Genomic DNA, 19574 nt, shown 5'->3' on the forward strand with positions numbered 1-19574 from the left:
AAAAACCGATCTAAGAGCTGATTGACAGTAACGTTTGATCGAAGCAATACATCATTCCTCTTTAAAAAAGAAAAAAAGTGAAATAAATTGAGAGCCATTCGATATGCCAAAGGCAAAATCAAAGGAAGCCCTGCCGCAGCCTAGGCCAGTTTCCACATTTAGCAGAGCGGACGTATTAAAAGCGTGGTCCGATGCAAAAATCACGCTTGTGTAGGACAAAAGGTGAGGAAGAAGACTAGAGTTACACATTCTCACGTGAAAGTCACATGCACGAGACCAGATCAACAAGTTTTCAAACTATATAGCAGTGAGAGAGAGAGAGAGAGAGAGAGAGAGAGAGAGAGAGAGACAGAGCTCACTTTCCCCTGTTCCCTTCACTCCTAAAAAGCTCTTTAGGAGGGAAGGGATCATCACCACCATGGAAATGGAGGATCACCAGAAAAATCTACACCATTGTAGAAAACGTCCCAGATTTGCACAGAGTTTGTGCCTTCTTCTTCTATCCCTGTTTGCCATTTCCGCCTCTGCTCGAGCCTTCGATTATGCAGATGCTCTCACAAAGAGCCTTCTCTACTTCGAATCTCAACGCTCCGGGAGGCTGCCGTACAACCAAAGAGTCACCTGGCGTGACCATTCCGGCCTCACCGATGGCCTAGAACAAGGAGTAATTAATTAGTACTCCAAACCCTCTAAACCCATTTGCCCAGATGCCGGGTTATTATGAATATTTATCTGATTTTTTGCGCAGGTTGATTTGGTCGGAGGATATTATGATGCCGGCGACCATGTAAAATTTGGGCTTCCAATGGCATTCACAGTGACAATGCTCTCATGGGGTGTCATAGAATTCCGGCAACAAATCGCCGACGCCGGAGAATTGGAACATGCCATGGAGGCTATTAAGTGGGGAACAGATTATTTCATTAAGGCACACACTAGCCCAAATGTGTTATGGGCAGAGGTACATTAATTCGCATAACCACATTTTGTATGAATTAATTTAATTTAAACCATATATATATATATATACGTAATGTGCTAGGTGGGTGATGGTGACACCGACCACTACTGCTGGCAGCGGCCAGAGGACATGACGACGTCGAGGCAAGCGTACAAGATCGACGAGAACAACCCCGGGTCGGATCTCGCCGGAGAGACGGCGGCGGCAATGGCGGCAGCATCAATAGTGTTCAAGAAAACAAACCCACATTACTCGCAGCTACTTCTACACCATGCCCAACAGGTACATCACATGTACAAACAAAAAAACAGATTGTGTCGATCGATGAGGGGTTGTGCTAATTTAAATTAAATTAAAATTAATATAAAATCTTGTGTTAATTGTGGCATGCATGGAGGTGTTTGAATTTGGAGATATGTACAGAGGAAAGTATGATGGGAGTGTGGAGGTGGTGAAGAGCTACTATGCGTCGGTGAGTGGGTACAAAGATGAGTTGTTGTGGGGAGCTTTGTGGCTGTACATGGCCACCGACAAGGATGAGTATTTCAAGTATTTTGTTCACAAGGCTCACTGCTTTGGTGGCACTGGTTGGGCCATATCTGAGTTCAGCTGGGATGTCAAGTATGCTGGCCTCCAAGTCATTGCCTCTAAGGTAAAACTTGCCAATTTTTATTTTTATTTCTTATTTTTTATTGCATGCTCAATAGGTGTCAATTTTTGTTTTAATTGGAAATAGGATTTTGATTTATGAGATCACCACCAATTACTCAAAATTAGATAATATCATATTACGAAATCGTGGCCCTTTCATTTTAAATTCAAATGAGTAATTGGAAGAGATCTCAATCTTTGATTTATTTGCTTTGTTTGGACAAAATTTTCTTTTAAACTGACATATGTTTGTCGTTTAGTTCAGTATATTAAACTGGAGTAATGTCAAAAATTATACTTTTATTTCACAATAAAGATGCCACACTCTCAACCAATGTTTAAATCACGGGATAAGTGAAATGGAGAGGATTCGCACGTCTTTTAAAAGATTTAAAAAACGTAAAACTATGTATACCATTACATATATTAACTTTAAATCATGACCATTAAAGTAGAGATGATCATTGTCCTTGAATTGGTCTTTATTAAAAGAAAAATCAATTGAGACTGTCACGTCAACATTATTTAATAAAAATAATATTTTTTATTAAATTGACAAATCATATGATTTTCACACATATAATATATATATTTTTTTAAAAAAAATACATAGAAGAATCACTTGTTATTTAATAGATTGTATTAAATAAATTTGTAGCTCAAACATTGTCCCTCATTTTTAGTCTCTCAAATCTTTTTTGGGATTTTGCTTTTCCCTAGATTCAAAGATGGAATAATAGTTTTATAGCTTTAAATCACACCCTTTTTACTTTATAGGGGTTGTGGATGAAGTAAGCCCTAATTAAGGCACCCATCCATAGGGTAAAAAAATATAAAGAAAAGAAAAAGGATCTCTGGGGGCTGGAGCACAAAACCATGTGATTCTTTAATTTGCAAGGGTCGTCACTTCTCACACAATAATTGGTAGTAAAAAGATACAAATGTGCATAGAATAAGTGACTTCATTTTCTCCTGTGCTTATGCAGTAGCATTCTATTAAAATAACTCATTTTATTGATTTAATTTACACTTTATTATTTCAGTTAATATTACACGTGTCACCATTATATAGAATTTTTCTAACTAATTATCATGCATAAACATCATGTATAATAAGAAATTCTATGATTTTTTTTTTTTTGAAGAAATTCTATGATGACTTGGGTATATTAGACCATAATTAATTTTTTTTTAATCTCTTTTTCATGGAACACTTGAAAAAATTTGAATAACCGGTGCGGACAGAGTTTTTCTTCAAACTGGGTTGGAGGAACTTCTTTCAACTCAATCTATAAAAATGATATGTGTCCATTTTTTTAATAACATGTGAGATACACATGAGTTTTTAATATTATTTATTCCAACTTTGTCCCTACTATTAAAAAACATATACATCTCACATGTTCAAATGACATATGTCATTTTTATAGACTGAGTTAGAAGAAGTTCTTCCAACCCAATTTGGAGGAAAACTCTGTCCAACTGGCACTGTAGTTTTTTTTTTTTTTTTTTAAAGCACTTGAGCCAAATCCAAACTTTTTCCTTCACTCTTCAACTAAAAAATAATTCAAAACATAAAATACTTACGGAAGATTTAAAATTATTTTCAAATAAATAAATAAATAAATAAAACATTCTAAAAATAAGTTAACAAACGGATCTGATATGTTTGTCTCAGTGAAGATCTGAATGGTTTTGTCTGAACTTTCAAATGGGCCCTGATAATATGGTGTGGCCCACTTGATAAGGCTGGTGAGTGGATACAATTCATTTCATTTATGGATCCTAGAACAACTGCACAAGATTGTTTATTAGTGTTGACCCACATGGGTCGGGTTCTTTTATTGGAGTCAATTTCCTTTCTTCTTGCAGTCCATTGTCGGAATTTTTAATTTAGGGGTAGTATCAGTTTAACCTTTAATCATTTAGGGTTTGCTTGATTTTGCGGTTTTAAAATATGAGATTATTTTTTTATTTTTTATTTTTTTTAAAAACACAGTTAAAGCCCCATTTGTTTCGATGTAAAATGTTTTTGGCAGAAATTACGATAATGTCTCGATTGGGTCCCAGTGGTGATCCGATCAGGTCTCGACTAGGTTCAAACAAGGTCTCGACCGGATCCCGGCAGTGGTCCGGTTGGGTCCCAGCAAGTTTTGACTGGGTCCTAACCAAGTCTTGACAGTAGCTTGGTTGAGTCCCGACAAATGCCAGGCAGTGGCCCTGTTGGGTCCAAGTGGGTCCTAACCGATTCCAGTAGTGTCTTGACTAGGTCTCGATCTTGAAGGATCCCGACGGATCACTGCGGTGCCTAGGAATGGATCCAGCTTTCAATTTGGGGAGGGACCAAGGGCCAAATTTTTTTTGAGAAAGGACTAATTGACAAAAAAATATCTTTATTTTTATTTTTTTGCCTTAAATATTTTTTTTTCTTGTAATTTGAGGGTACCAAGGCCACTCCTAGTCCCCTCATAGATCCATCTAACTGGGTTCTAGTAAAAAGACAATTTTCTACGTTTTCAAACTATAATTTTTTAAATCGCACCTCTTAAATAATACACTTTAAAATCGCACTTTTGACATGCGAGATGGTCGGTTATTTAAGTTGTATGAAGTACTCTGCATTTACGCTTGTTAATCTTTGCAGTTGCTTATGGAAGAGAAGCACAAGGAGCACGCTCACATACTCGAGCAGTACCGTTCGAAAGCAGAATACTACATATGCTCTTGCCTTAACAAGAACAATGGCAGCAACGTGGAGCGCACCCCCGGCGGCCTCTTATACGTCCGGCAATGGAACAACATGCAGTACGTTTCAACGGCAGCTTTCCTCCTCACAGTATACTCCGATTTGCTTCAAAACTCAAACCAGAAGCTCAACTGCCACGGAGGAATGGTGGGTCATGAAGAAATCCTCACATTTGCAAAATCACAGATTGATTACATCTTAGGCTCTAATCCAATGAACATGAGCTATTTGGTCGGCTATGGTGCAAATTTCCCAGCAAGGGTGCACCACAGGGGAGCCTCAATTGTGTCATATAGAGAGAACAAAGGGTTCATTGGTTGCACCCAGGGGTATGATTATTGGTACAGCCGGCAGGAGACCAACCCCAATGTTCTGGTCGGAGCATTGGTCGGAGGGCCGGATTGCCAAGATAATTTTGAGGACCAAAGGGAGAATTTTATGCAGACAGAGGCCTGCACATATAATACAGCTCCCTTGGTTGGAGTTTTTGCGAAGTTGTTGCAATTAGAGGACCCAAATTTGCTTGCTTCTTATTAGAATTTCTAATATCGGAAGAATCAGTTGATCGGACCTCGTACTCCAGGCAAACCGAACATTTGCTTCGTTCTTATAAGATACGATCTCAACCGAGTGTTGGATCTTCTATAAAAACGCTCTCTCACATTTGATCGAATCAGTTGATCGGACTCCATACTCAAGGTGAAGAAAACCTTTGCATGCTTCTTATTATAAATGATATCATATAGTGTTTTATCTTCTATAAGTACACTCCCTCCAACAACACATTTTTTTTTTTTTTGGGGGGCTGAAGTAAGGTGTGCCAGCCTGATGTGTTCCTTGATTGTTTTGTAATATTTGAAATAGTGATGAATACAAGATTATAAATTGTCAGCATTGTGGCTTTATTTCTTTTCTTCTTCTTTTTTCAAGTTAAATTAAATATCTGATGACATGGCCACTTATGCTAGGTGTTGAATTTTAATTGGTCCACGTGTTAGTGACGTGGACTTCCGTTAAGTCAACTGACGGTCAATGGACGGAATGACCAATTTAGTCTTTTATCAAAATCACAAGTACCTCATGTGATAAAAATCAAACCATAAAAAAATAAAGAAGTGAAACCCTATGGAGGTTTTTAGCATTTAACCCTTAAAAAAAAAAACTTGTTGTGAGACTGTATGGAGTAAAGAGAATATATGTGCAATAATAAAAAAATGTTAGTTTTACTTTTTAAATTTGTCAATAGAGCGAGTTGAAGTAGAGCTTTCCTATTTTCATTACAAAAGTATGATGAAGCAACTTGCTCATCGAGTATAATATCATGGATAAATACTAGATAATCTTCAATCGAAACTTGCGCCGCCGTCGCAGATGGTGAACTACAAAGTTGGCTTCCTTGTTGATGGGCCCCACATGCAATGATTTAAAACTATTCAACATTAGTATTTGCATCATCAATCAGTTGCTTGTGCAGACACTTCTTTCCGCAAAGCATGCATTATTTCCAAGGCGTCTCCCTCAACAATGACACGTTAAAGTCTCAACTTTCTGCTATAGTCCACAATCTTCCCTGCTGTAAAAGCTTCAACTATTCTTTGTCTAAGACATGAAAAGTTCAAGTTTAAGAATGTTGTCCAACACAGATATCGTTAGAGTAAACAACTACGTACATATCTTTTCATTCTAACATCGTACGTTCAAGATTGGTGGCATTGGAAATTTGCTCTCAAAGGACTTCAACTTTGTATTCACAAAAATGTTCAAATTTCAATGTTTACTAAGTCCAAACGAGTTGAATAGTGTACTAACATACTATATTACCGTCTTGTTAAAGACAAGGTTTCTGACCTTGATCTTCAACCAATCATGTTGTTTCATCAACAGTTTCACATGGCTTTACCTTGTGGATTTTTGCTTCCACATGCCTTGTCTTTTCCTTTAATTAATGTCTTCCAACCACGTTGAAAAGAGTGAAAGCAGAATGGTCACCGTCCATTTTATCACAAACCTTTTTTCAATGGCTATGACATGAATTTGAAATCAATCGTCTATTTGGAAGATCCAAAAAGGACAAATGTGAACTATTTATTTCAGCATTCTTTCTTTGCGTGAAAGGCCAACTTTTTGGCAATTACTCACCTTTTTTTTGTTCTTTTTTTGAGCTGAAGATGCAATTCAAAAAGACGGTCCATGAACCATCGATTCCACGTTTATCACCAGCGGTCGGAGACCTATTTGTGGTCTTAAATTATGATGAGATTATTCCTATATTGTCCTTTTTTTGCCATCACTTTGTCGGATAGGGCCGGCTCTTTCATTAGGCAAGTTAGACAGTCGATTAAGATAGACACTAAAAAAGAATGAGAGTCTCAAAGATGAAAACAAATTTAAAAATCATAATCTAACGTACACTACTCTCTCTCTCTCAAATTACCAAAATCAAATAAGAACAATAGTATCGTCGTCAACTGAAAATGAGATATTAAAAAAACTTGAATATAAAAATTTAATTAGTAATTTTGCATTAAAAAATGCGAGAAGAGTGATTTTTAAGTAAAAAAAGACATAATAAAAAATTAAATAAATAGGATTTAATCAGTATCTAATTATAGAAAGACATCCCTTAAGTTTGTTGCTTTACGCCTCAAAATTTATCGAGGCAACTATATGGATGGGTACATATTTCTTTCCTAAGCCTAAACTGCCACGAAACATTGCACCTATAATTTTTTGGCCAACTATAGCCAAAGTTCAACCTAATATCTTTAATGTTAGCCATCCATTTTTGCAAGTTGATTTGGTAAAAAAAAGTACTAGTATGAATGTTAGACAAATTGCTCTAAAGCCTAAGCTCTTAATTAACTAACAAAATTTTAAAACATTGTTAGCATATGTAGTCAATGTTTTGGTAGATCAAGTAGGATTTGCTCATTCTTAGGAGGAATTTAGAAGCTTCAACTATCAATGAGTTTTAGTTCAAGCAACACTTTCCAATCAATTAAAAAACATAAACTTAAGAGTGCGTGTGACCCGTGATTTTGTAGGTTAAACGATCATTTTTAAACAAAATTGCGAAAAATGTCTTGTTTGAAATTGCATTTGACAAAAAAAAGTCGATTTAAGATAAGGTGGTGCATTTTTAAAAACTATTATTCCTAATGCTTATTAGAATATTGATTTAAATGATTAACTTTAATAATAAGTGGTGATTTAATATATTATTAAAGAGGACTTGATGTTTGAACACTTACTCTACAATTTACTCCTAATTTCACTTAGCTATTCGAAATATTAAGTATTCGAATATTCAATTAAATAATTAAATTTCCTATTTCTTAATGAAAAAGGTGGTCTAATAATTAGTGATAAGCTAGTAATATCACCTAGGTTAAAAGAGAAGTTCATTCTATGCACAATTCTGAGGTTGTTGATTGTCTTGTTCATGGAGTCCAGAAGTATGACAGATCAAGGAGTTACTATCAAATCAGAATTGACAATACAAATGATTGATTTAATGAATATAAATCAAATAGAATTATAGAAGTTGTAGCGTCTAATTAAAGTGTTTGGAGCAAAGCATATTTGTTGGGGTTTTTTTGGAAATAAATCTCATCATGGGTCTCACTCAAATACAAAGATCATACATATAATAACATTGAATCTGCTTTAATGTGAATCCTAAAAGATTAGAGACTCTGATATTCTGTTGATATTCGATATCCCCTAATAGATAGAGTTCTGTAAGGAATCGACTAAAAAGTAAAAGGAAGACAATGCATCAGGTAATGGGGCTCAATTCCTCTAAAAAAAATTCTTATAAACATGCTAGATTCTAACTCTAGATAAACATGCTAACTTAAGCATAGGAGTTTTCTCCGTCTTCGGACTAGCAGATCCTTTGACGATCTTACTAAGTAACCCATCACCAATTAAGCCATACCAAAAACAGCACTAACAAGGTTGTTTAACATATTTGTCTATAAATAAAAATAAGAAAATCATTAAAAAGAAAATTATAAAAAACATTAAAAATAAATTGCATTCCAAATGTAAATGCACCTTTTTTTTTTTTCATAGCAAATACAGATAACAAAAAAGTCTAAGTTGTTACGATCTCAATTGATCAATATTGTTTAAGTACAATCTTAATCATATTTATATAATTTTTTGGATACCCTGGTATTGCTAACCGGTTTTCAATGATGATTTATACTTGAAGTTTGCATCTTCAGGTATTAAAGCCACCGCCATGTCAAATATGATATTAAATGCAGCTCATTGAGCATGAGATTGAATAGAAACTTGTAAACGTGAAGTCATTTAATACTAATAAGTGTGTTGAGCCGAAAAAAAAACAAAAAAGAAAAAAAAAGAAGCTATTACCGAGTTTGAATCAATGTCAATAAAGTGGTTGGATATATGTCCATGTCAGCCTCTTAAATACTTTCTCTTGGCATCAAACAATCCAGACCATACAAACTTACAAAGAAGTGGCAGATGGCTCCAATTATTTCAGACCCACGTCAAATCAAAGGGATTCAACAATTTCCCAGCTGGGCAATCACTAAAGTTAGCAGAAGTTGTAGCTAAATGGCCACTTTCCATTATATTTTCGGGAGAATTCCCCCAAGTTCTTCTTTCTTTGTTTTTTTTAGGAAAATAAAAACTACAAGACAAAATAAAAATGCTTCTTCGGCAAGTGGGTGGCCCATATCCAATGGGACATTAGTTTGTGATCATTATCCTTGGAACTTGCTCATTTTTTTTTTCTTTTCCTTAAAATTTGAATTATTTTTATAAGATTTACGTGTCCAAATAATTAAGGAGACGGGCAACTCAAAATATAGTCCGATAAACAAGTCTCATAAAAATTATATTATATTTATTGTTAGCAATTCAAATGAGAAATTAGCAACAATAAGAAATGAGAAATTACTGATATCTCCATTCTAAGGAAATATTACTATATTTGGCAACATTTGTCCCAAATGAATTTAAGATCAAAATTTTAGAATGAAAATGTATGTTGAAGACACGTGACCAAATATGATTCTCTCTTTATATATACTTTCGATTCTCTTCTGAAATGACACCACTTGTAAGAGTGTATTTGAATTTCTTCACCACTGTAAGTGTGCATGGCTCCATATCTGTTGACGATTCACTTCAGAACAGAATAAATATCAGTAAAGCCACTTTATTAATCTCCAATTAAGCAACCAAACGTGGCCTTAGGGCTTATTATAAGAGAAATGCTACGATTCTTTCTAGTGTTCTTGGATGAGTGCTACACTTATTCCTATTTTTTTACACCCATAGGTGACTTTTAAAATCATCATTGGATATGAGATAGATCTTTATTTAATGGTGGTTTTAAAAGCCACCTACGGATATAGAACAATTGTGTAAAAAAGTGGAAGTACGTATAGTATTATTCGTATTCTTCTGATCCTACGTGAATGTTGCTTTCTAAGAAATATATGTAGTAGGATAAGTTTTTTTTTTTTTTTTAACTTTTTTAGAAAACAATATGCACGTAAGATCAAGAGAACACTAGTAAGAACTGTAACATTTCTCTTATAATACAATTAAGTTTTCAAGTTGTTTTGCCTCATCAGCGCCACAAAAGGAAGATAATTAAGTGTTTGGTGTACTATAATTTTTATTATAAATTTTCTATAAGTTAATATGGTAATTTAAGATATATTAATCATGTTAATTACTAAAAAAGAAACTATCACATGACAATTAATGTGAGAATAAAATATATAGTGTGTTAAAACTTAAAAACTTTGGCCTTGAAACACAAAAGTAAGTGAATATTAATATTGGATGAATTATTTACCGACAAAGAAGACTTTCTTTCTTTTCTTTGGAGGGGGAATTTGGTATTTGGATATTATTTGCATATTATTTACAGGGGGAATGTTTTTATGCAGTGCTAATCATTTAATAATAGATATCTTATCAAGAAAGATATAGGGTCTAAACGAGGCAACTATGACACATGTTGTATGATTGGATCTCACATCGCATATTAATGGATAATGTCAAGATTTTAGGCAGAAGTTGAAAGTAAATATTTACCTACTTTTATTGCTTATCAGATTGAGTTCTCAACAAATTTTTATGCCTACAAGCAATGGTTAATGCAAATCGGAGTAACTACATTGACTGATTTTTGCATTTTTTTTCTTCCTAATCTTTATTATTAGGGTTTTTGTAAGAAAATAATAGTTTAAAAATGATGAGTGTAACATTTGGGAGTTCATAGGCGTAGCATGTTAATGATAGTTTTAAAATAAAGTGCCATGTGACTGTCTAAGTGACACTCATTTTTATAAAATGTGAATTATTATGTGAGTTTGAAAGAAGATTCTTCCGCCAAAATGTGATACGCTTTAGCAAATTTTTGCTTTATTATGTTTATAAAGGTGATAGAGAGATATGTAGGAACCAAAAATTGGTATCATAGTACTGTCACTTTCCAAAACCACAAAGTGATATAATGCCAACGCTTCACATGCCTTATATCTCCAAAACTTTCCTACACTTGTGTACATGCAAAGCCCCTTCCCCACCACAACTTGTGGACGCTATGCTAAGCTTGGCCTCAATCATTCACTTGCCTACTATTGCTCTTTTTTAAACTCTGGAGCTAAAATAGCACATTACCCTCTGCCTCTCTCTCTCTCTCTCTCTCTCTCTCTCTCTCTCTTAACAGAAAAAGAAAATGGTGAGACCCTTCTCAAAAACAACTCCAAAATCATACCATGTGACAATCTTATAATCATCATTTTGTTAATGGTTCCTCTCTTTCTCCATTTCCTTTACTTTTAACAGGTTTTGGTTTCAACACATGGTGAAAAAGGTGGTGCAAATGATGGAGCTGTGGTTGATTTTCGAGGAAATCCTGTGGACAAGAAGAAGACTGGAGGATGGCTTGGTGCAGGGCTTATCTTAGGTGGTGTTCCACTTCCACAGTCATCTCTAACATTGGTATTACTCTTTAATTAAGGCCAGTAGCTAAACTCCGTCATATTTTCTTCTCTCTGCAGGAACCGAGCTCTCTGAGAGGATATGTGTGATGGGTATATCCATGAATTTGGTGACATATTTGGTTGGAGAGTTGCATATTTCATCAGCAAAATCTGCAACCATTGTCACTAACTTCATGGGCACTCTCAATCTTCTTGGCCTCTTTGGTGGTTTCTTAGCAGATGCTAAACTTGGCCGGTACTATGCAGTTGCAGCCTTTGGAATCATAACAGCTGTGGTAAGTTTTTCGAGACAAAATATTATACATGCAAGTAGAGGTGTCAGGTGACTCAGGTTCGGTTTTTGTCAAGTTATGGATAAAAGACTATATAAGTCAATTATAATTCAACTCACTTTATTAAATATGTCAAACCTCTCAATCATAACCCGTTAATTTCAAGTTAGTTTCGCAGGTTATGTAAAAAATTGTCAGTTCTAACCTAACAAATTTCATTAAACGGATTACATCTCTCAACATTAACCTACTAATTTCGTATCAGGTTCATGTTGGATTTGCAAATCGTGTTAAAAATCATTAAACCTTACATCTGCACTGTTAGACTGATGTTCCTTGCACCAGGGGGTGATTTTATTATCAGTGGCCACAAGCATTCCTAGCATGAGGCCCCCTCCATGCGACAGCTACAGACAGCAACATCATCAGTGCATTGAGGTGAGCGGCAGCCAATTGGCTCTGCTCTATGCTGCACTCTACACCATAGCACTGGGCGGTGGAGGAATAAAATCCAACGTCTCCGGCTTCGGATCCGATCAGTTCGACGCTAATGACCCCAAGGAAGAAAAGACCATGATCTTCTTCTTCAACAGGTTCTATTTCGCCGTTAGCATTGGGTCCCTGTTTGCTGTGATAGTGCTTGTCTACGTACAAGATAATGTGGGAAGAGGGTGGGGTTATGGAATTTCAGCAGCTGCAATGATCATAGCTGTTGCTATATTACTCTGTGGAACACCATTGTACCGATACAGGAAGCCTCAGGGGAGCCCTTTGACTGTAATATGGAGGGTGATACTTTTGGCATGGAAGAAGAGAGGTCATCCTCATCCTTCTCACCCCAGCCTTTTGAATGAGTACCAAGCTGCCAAGGTTCAACACACTGAGAAGTTCAAGTAAGCATATATATATACCTTCAGAACATTTAGATTAGATAATTGAGCGTCACCATAACTCAGTCATTTAGCACCTATTTTCAGAATTGTCGAGCTGATTCGGGGTTCATTTGGGTTAATTTGCAATATCAAAACGTGATTTTTAAAAATGTTGTTAAGCGTCTAGTAAAAATCGTGATTTAGCCTTTAAAATCGTAGTTTGACCTTTGCCTACAATTTAAATTTTAAAAACACTCCAAATCGAAACACTTTCCACAATTTGGCCTAAAAAATCGCAGGGCCAAACGGAGTATCAGTATTTACCTCCTTTGGATGTCTCTTTAATATTTCTTTCTTTCTTTTCAACCAATTAAACTCTATAGCAAATAAATGAAATATGCTGAGCCTGAGCTTTACAGTTCATTTCATATCCTATCAATTAGAACTCAACATGTTCATTTAATTTGACAAAAATTAACATTCATTGTGCATGTGAATTGGCTAGATGCCTTGACAAGGCTGCAATCCTAGATGAATATGCTGCTGCCATTGAAGACAAAAGTAACCCCTGGATAGTTTCAACTGTGACAGAAGTTGAAGAGGTGAAAATGGTACTAAAACTCATCCCCATCTGGTCCACATGTATCCTCTTCTGGACAGTTTACTCTCAAATGACTACCTTTACCATAGAGCAAGCCACCTTCATGAACCGAAAAATTGGCTCCTTTGTTATTCCTTCGGGTTCTTTCTCTGCTTTTCTCATCATCACCATTCTCTTGTTTACTTCTTTGAATGAGAAACTCTTTGTCCCTCTTGCTCGAAAACTTACCCACAAATTACAAGGATTCACAAGCCTACAGAGGGTTGGAGTTGGGCTCATTTTCTCGATGTCAGCTATGGTGGCTGCAGCAATTATTGAGAAACACAGGAGGGCAACTGCAGTTCAACAAGGCAGCAAAATAAGTGCTTTCTGGCTGGTCCCCCAGTTCTTCCTAGTGGGTGCTGGAGAAGCTTTTGTCTATGTTGGACAACTTGAATTTTTCATTAGAGAGGCACCAGAGAGGATGAAATCCATGAGTACAGGGCTTTTTCTAAGCACCATCTCGATGGGATTCTTTGTTAGCAGTTTGTTGGTTTCTATTGTGGATAAAGTGAGTAGGAAGAGATGGCTCAGGAGCAATTTGAATACGGGAAAGTTAGACCACTTCTACTGGCTGCTTGCAGCCCTCGCACTACTGAATTTCCTAGTTTTTGTTGCCTTTGCAATGAGACACCAGTACAAAGTTCCACAGTATATTTGCAATGGAGAAAAGGAGCTTAAGACTGTTAATGATGTTACAGTTGAGAAAATGGAAGAAAAGACGATTAACCAGGCAATGGAGGGACCTTAGTTTCTGTGCTCTCAAGGGACTATGTGAAAAAAGAAATATTCATGTTTCATGCTCATGGATCATCAGATGGCAATCAGTCATTTTTGCCCTTGTTACATATTTTGTAATTTGTGAAAAAAGGCCACATTCGTGACCACAGTTATCATGCTTTACCCAAGTTTTCATTCACGTACATCTGGATATCAGGCATTCAACAAAAGAAACCATTTCACTGCATTGCGGATACAAACAAAAAGGGTAGAACCATAATAAAACTTCAGCTCAACCAAAAGCTTGAAACAAATAAGCAACTGGGTCCATTGAGACATTATGTAGACTAGAAAATACACTTTTGGAAAAATTGTTTTTCCTTAAACAATAAACCCACATATAAGAAGCTTGGAGCTGACCTCTGAACAAGTTGATAGGCCTTTAAGAAGAATCATTTGCAGCAGCAGCAGGTAGATGATTTATGACCAATGGGGGCCGTATAGCACAGTGGTTTGCCTCCTTTTGTTTGCGAGCCTTGAACATCTCCTCTGTCTCAACTACAACTAATCTCTTAACCTAATTGGATTATAAAATTTACTACTCAGCAACAAAGTACAGATTTGATATTTCAAGCAATGGATACATTCAGGATGGGATTATATTGAAACCTGTTGGATCATTCCCCTGACAGTAGGAGTATTCCATCGCATGACAGTTCGGTTGCACTTGCGCAGACGCAATGCCTCTAAAGTGCGCCTGTGAAGTCTCCTGGTCCCTGGAATGCCCCGCACCAAAGTTATATATAGGTTGGGGCTCCATGCAATTGGGACACAGGCTTTGTAAGCCTTGTATGCATTCATGCCTTCACCTTTGACCTATACAATCCACAATAATGTGAAAGCACTAATCAATATTCTTCTCTATATTTGGAACGAAAAAGAAGGAAAGGAAAAAGAAGGAAAAGAAAAAAAAAAGACAGCCTCAATAGAGTGATATAAACCACAGCAAAAATATAATCAGTAAAATAGGCACAATGCACTCTATTCAGGGTAAAAACAGGGCATAGGCCATGTTCAATGGTCACAATTAATCCATAGTAAGATCATTAGTTAAAGCCCCAGATATTCAAGGATGAAAAAGCCTTTCTTAGCACAAAATAATGTGTAAGCGAAGTGGGGATACTATGGATCATCTTCTACTCCATTGTAAGATTGCTAGTGCTTTGTGCATGTGTTATGCCTAAAAGAGTAGTAGACCTTTTCCCTTGTTGGAGAGGGTTGGGAGGCAGTCCCCAGAGTGGGGTTGTGTGGAAGATCATTCTGTTCAGCCTTCTGTGGTGTCCTTAGAAGAAAGAATTGATAAAAATTTTGAAGACCACAAGAAGATGATGGTGGAACTAAAGTCTTTCTTTTTCAAAACTCTTCACCACTAGACAGTTGCCTTAGATCCTAATTTGCTTAGTTTTCAAGATTTTTTTTTTTTACTTATTTTCCATTTCTAGTTAGGTGTTTCTCTTGTATACTCTATGTGTATTTGGGTTGCGCCTTTTGTGCTTTTAATGATATTTCAATTACTTATAACAAAAAAATATAGATAACCAAAATAACAAAAGTAAACAACATTGAACTGGGTAAAAATCACTTATAAAAAAATGGCTAAAATTCAAGCAAATACCAGTCAAAGTACTGAATTCATAAAGCTCCCAGAGACATAATTAATGGTCTCAAACACCTGAGATTTTCACATGTATCTATCCATGTGATCACAAGAATCATTTTCTAATAGTTCAAGCCCTAACAAAGCAAAATCAGCAGTCTTCACCGTTCAACATTTACTTTTCAATCAAGACTTCGCTGGAAGTAGTAGGCAGTCATGTAGAAAAATTACAACAGGGAAATGAAAAAAGTGGTCATCACAGACTGCATTTAAATGGAAATATCACCCATATCCCAACAGAAACAGCACCAGACACTGATAAAAAATAAAAATAAAAAACCGAACCCATTTCTTAACAAAGCTCAGTCTCCTCAAAACAATGAAATAATGAATTTTCACATTTACCCACTCAAAATTCAGTTAACCCATCTATGTTATACAGTAATTACTTGAAAAGAACAAAAATAACCAAGCTCAATCTTCCCAACATAACAAAAATATCCTCGTCAAGATGACATTCAAATAGAAATATATGTATGTCAACACAAAACTGCAACAGACTAAGGCTCCGTTTATTTCAGCGTAAAATATTTTCAGGAAAGTCACTTTTCAGGAAAACATTTTCAGGCGTTTGGTGCGCGGATGGAAAATCACAAATATTTTTTATATTTTCATTTAATCATATTAACCTATAAAATGCAATTTTTATTCACAACATAAAAATACTAATATACAATAATTTAAAAAATCCAACTAAAAATTATGTTTGATTAAAATATACAAATTGACTAATTTTAAAAAATCGAAGGCGGTTGTCCACATGGTCAGTTACACATTCAACTCCGAATTTCTTACTAATTGACTTGGCAATTCGCGCAAACAACGCAGATTTGAATGTGTTTGAAGGCTTATTTCCTTTAGTAGCCTCACCAGTAAGAATTTCAAGTAACAAATTATGCATAGGTATTGATTTTACATAATTTAGAGAAAGCCATAGGACTCTTTCTTATTTGGTCAATACAATCTTGCCTGCTTCCATAAAGAATACTATCCATATAAATCGCTCTTTCATACTCTCGATTAACATGAGGTTTCCTAAGTAATAATCTCCTAGATCTAATATCTTCTAAGATTACAACTACAACAACAAGAACAGATGCAACTGTGGCCATAACTCCCAAAAGAATTGTTTCATCCATCTACAAACAACACAAAAATGGATGATGAGGATGATAGAAAAGTGAAATGGTAGAAAGAAAAATCACTTTTCCTTGTTTTGATTAAAATAAATAAATAAATACAAGAAAAACAGAACAGACAACGAAAGAAAAAATAGACAATATACAAGCGTCACTGAATTGGGCCTAATTTCCCTATTTTTCATTTCCAAAAATATTTATAGAGCACTACTAGGATCTCCAATTTTCACATAACTATTAAGCATGACATTCCATAGAACACAATCTTTATGTGGCATTTTGCCAAACAAACATCGCACATCATTGATACCATCATTTTCTGCATAAAATTTGATCAAAGAACTAGCTACAAACACATCCAACTCAAAACCCATGAACCGAATTGTTCTGTTAACTAACTTAACTAGACTTACATTATTCAAACCATTACAAGCCTTAATCACATAAGGAAAAGTATACTTATCGGGAGAAGTACCACAACCAAACATCTTAAAGTAAAACAACAAGGCAAAATCAAACCGACCCATTACTGAAACTCCCATCCCCAGAGAAATTCCCAAACAAACCTCCACATTCATGTACCACAAAATTACTCCCTCTCATGCTACCAAAGCCTGTCTCTTGATCTGTCATCACAACCATTTTTGCAGCAGAGAACTCCTACTTTGATTCTAATGAGTAATCAAGCTTCAAGACAATAAACCTTCCTTTTTTCCTCAATCTAACCCACTTCTTCTCCCAGAATCTAAAAGAAGTCCCCCATTGACGCCAGAACTCCTAGCTGGAGAAATAGAACTCCTAGCAACTGATACAACCAAATGATCCCTATCCTCTGACCCAAACAGCCAATCGCCCCTGAAACTACAAAGAGACCTGGACCAAGACACACCCATATAATCAACCATCCACAAATCACTTCTCTCATCACACCCACCACCAACACTCAATCTCTCACAATTCTTTTCTCTCTTCTTCCTAAACATTCTCCCAATTCTCCATAATGCACTTTTTTTAATCTCAACGCAGCTGCTGCTGCTCCTAAGCGCCTAAAACAGAGCAACAAAAAACTCCAAATACAAGATTGGTAATGCAAAATCCAAGAAGAGGAAGAATAAAACAAATCTCATCGGTAATCACAAACCCACCAAACATTCAATGAAAACCCCCCAATCTTTCCAGCAAAAAAAATAACTAATTTACACTCAAAACCCAAGAAAGAAATGCCACCACAAAACATCTCCACTCACACAACAATTATCCAACCAAACAGCCCTTCAATTGCAACCCAAAACACCCCCCATAGAGAGAGAGAGAGAATTTAAAAAGTGTACAAAACAAAAACCAAAATGCCAAAAAATAAGCGACCGGTCTCGAACCAAACCGCAAAATATTCGATCACTCTGACACACACACACAGAGATTAGGGTTTAGAGAGAAGAAACCAAAATCAAACAAAAATGACCAAATCTGTGAAGACAAATTTGTATATCTAAATTTTTTTTTCTTTAGAGAATGAAATGCTCCACACGATTCAACAAAGAAATAGAAAGAGAGAGAGATGAGAGTACCTAAGATGCCAACCGAGAGAGAGATGACTGCTTGTTGAACGTGAAGGAGAAGAAGAGAATCTACCAAGAGAGAGAGAGAGAGAGAGGAGCTGTGCAGTGCGTGCGTTTTGAGCGTGAAGGAGAAAAGAGTTAGGTTTACGGTGAGTGTGTTCGAAAGAGTTTTGGGAAAAATGGTTTACGAAATTAAAAAGTGTAAACCATTTTCCTAAAAATGTAAAGACTTTTTGGTGAAACGGAAATCATTTTCAGTTTGACTTTTATTTTCGCACCAAACATCGTAAAATGCCGAAAACAATTTCTGTAAAATATTTTCTGCTCAAACATAAGAGGGAAAAAAAATAAAAAGAACCCATCTTCTCACAAAGCTCAATCTCCTGAAAATAGTGATTTCCCTTTGGGCGGTGTTTGTTAAACACCACCAAACACTACCACTCCACCAAATACTATTCATCTCATTTTTCCAAAAAAATTAATATCAAAACATTCTCACTTTTTGTATCACATTATTCATTTTTTATATCACATCATTTACTTTTTAATACTATTCAAATAAAAAAATTACTACAAAACAAAATTTTTTCACTTTTCAATACCACTTTTTAAATTTTCTATACTAATGATTATTTTCTTTTTTAATTTTTTTTATTATGAACAGTGCCGTGGAAACTTGATGTTGTTTACCAAACAGTTTCACGATACCCACTTCATGATTCAACCAACCCATCAAAGTTATATAGAAATTACTGAAAAAGAAAAATGTTTTCACCAAGCCCAATTCTCCACAAACTGAAATATATTAATTTTCCTCAATAAGATTAAAGTTTTCCGTAAGCAATAATTGAAGATTCATCAATACACTGAGCTCAACCCCCTAAAGCACTGAAATTTCCTCATTTTCAACGATATCCATATCAAACTTTCAACTTAACCTGTTCTATAAGCGAATTTTAAACGCATCATAAATAGAGGAAAAAAAAAAAAATGCAAGAAATGATGTATGAAACGGACTACACAAAACAACAACTAAATTCAAAAGAACATATAAACATAAAAAATGACACAAGCAAAATAAGGAGCTGAGAGAGAGAGAGAGAGAGAGAGGACCTGGACTCGACCCGCGACTGAGCTCGTATCTTGCGATGATGGCGGCGAGCGCTTGTGGAGAAAGAAGAGTGGAAAGACTAAGCGTGTTTACCATTTGATGTTCTGGCCTATTTCGATTTAAGCCCACCACCGTCAAGCCCAAACCTATTTTTTGTTTTCTTAAATTGGAAAATATTTTAACCC

General features: G+C 35.6%; 3 protein-coding genes across 3 annotated transcripts; 2 read left to right on the forward strand and 1 right to left on the reverse strand.

Annotated features, from left to right (window-relative positions):
* The first annotated feature begins 348 nt into the window (after window positions 1-348).
* On the forward strand, window positions 349-5267 carry GH9B8 (glycosyl hydrolase 9B8). The gene is made up of 5 exons (XM_059594123.2): window positions 349-664; window positions 749-961; window positions 1043-1243; window positions 1359-1613; window positions 4257-5267. The coding sequence occupies exons 1-5, from the start codon at window positions 419-421 to the stop codon at window positions 4893-4895; spliced, it is 1554 nt and encodes a 517-aa protein (XP_059450106.2). The 5' UTR covers window positions 349-418; the 3' UTR covers window positions 4896-5267.
* Window positions 5268-10895: 5628 nt separating this feature from the next.
* Window positions 10896-14062, forward strand: LOC132180536 (Major facilitator superfamily protein). Its single transcript, XM_059593405.2, has 5 exons — window positions 10896-11094; window positions 11202-11322; window positions 11417-11634; window positions 11977-12524; window positions 13009-14062. Exons 1-5 carry the CDS (start codon window positions 11092-11094, stop codon window positions 13892-13894), a joined length of 1776 nt encoding a protein of 591 aa, XP_059449388.2. The 5' UTR covers window positions 10896-11091; the 3' UTR covers window positions 13895-14062.
* Window positions 14063-14083: 21 nt separating this feature from the next.
* Window positions 14084-19473, reverse strand: LOC132180537 (ribosomal protein L30 family protein). Its single transcript, XM_059593406.2, has 3 exons — window positions 19392-19473; window positions 14533-14739; window positions 14084-14440 (listed from the first exon to the last, which is right to left on the reverse strand). The coding sequence occupies exons 2-3, from the start codon at window positions 14722-14724 to the stop codon at window positions 14306-14308; spliced, it is 327 nt and encodes a 108-aa protein (XP_059449389.1). The 5' UTR covers window positions 14725-14739; window positions 19392-19473; the 3' UTR covers window positions 14084-14305.
* Between the last annotated feature and the right edge of the window lie 101 nt (window positions 19474-19574).

Source organism: Corylus avellana, chromosome 5 (assembly GCF_965113065.1).
Source record: "Corylus avellana chromosome 5, dhCorAvel1.hap1.2, whole genome shotgun sequence".
In the NCBI taxonomy this organism is placed as follows: Eukaryota; Viridiplantae; Streptophyta; class Magnoliopsida; order Fagales; family Betulaceae; genus Corylus; species Corylus avellana.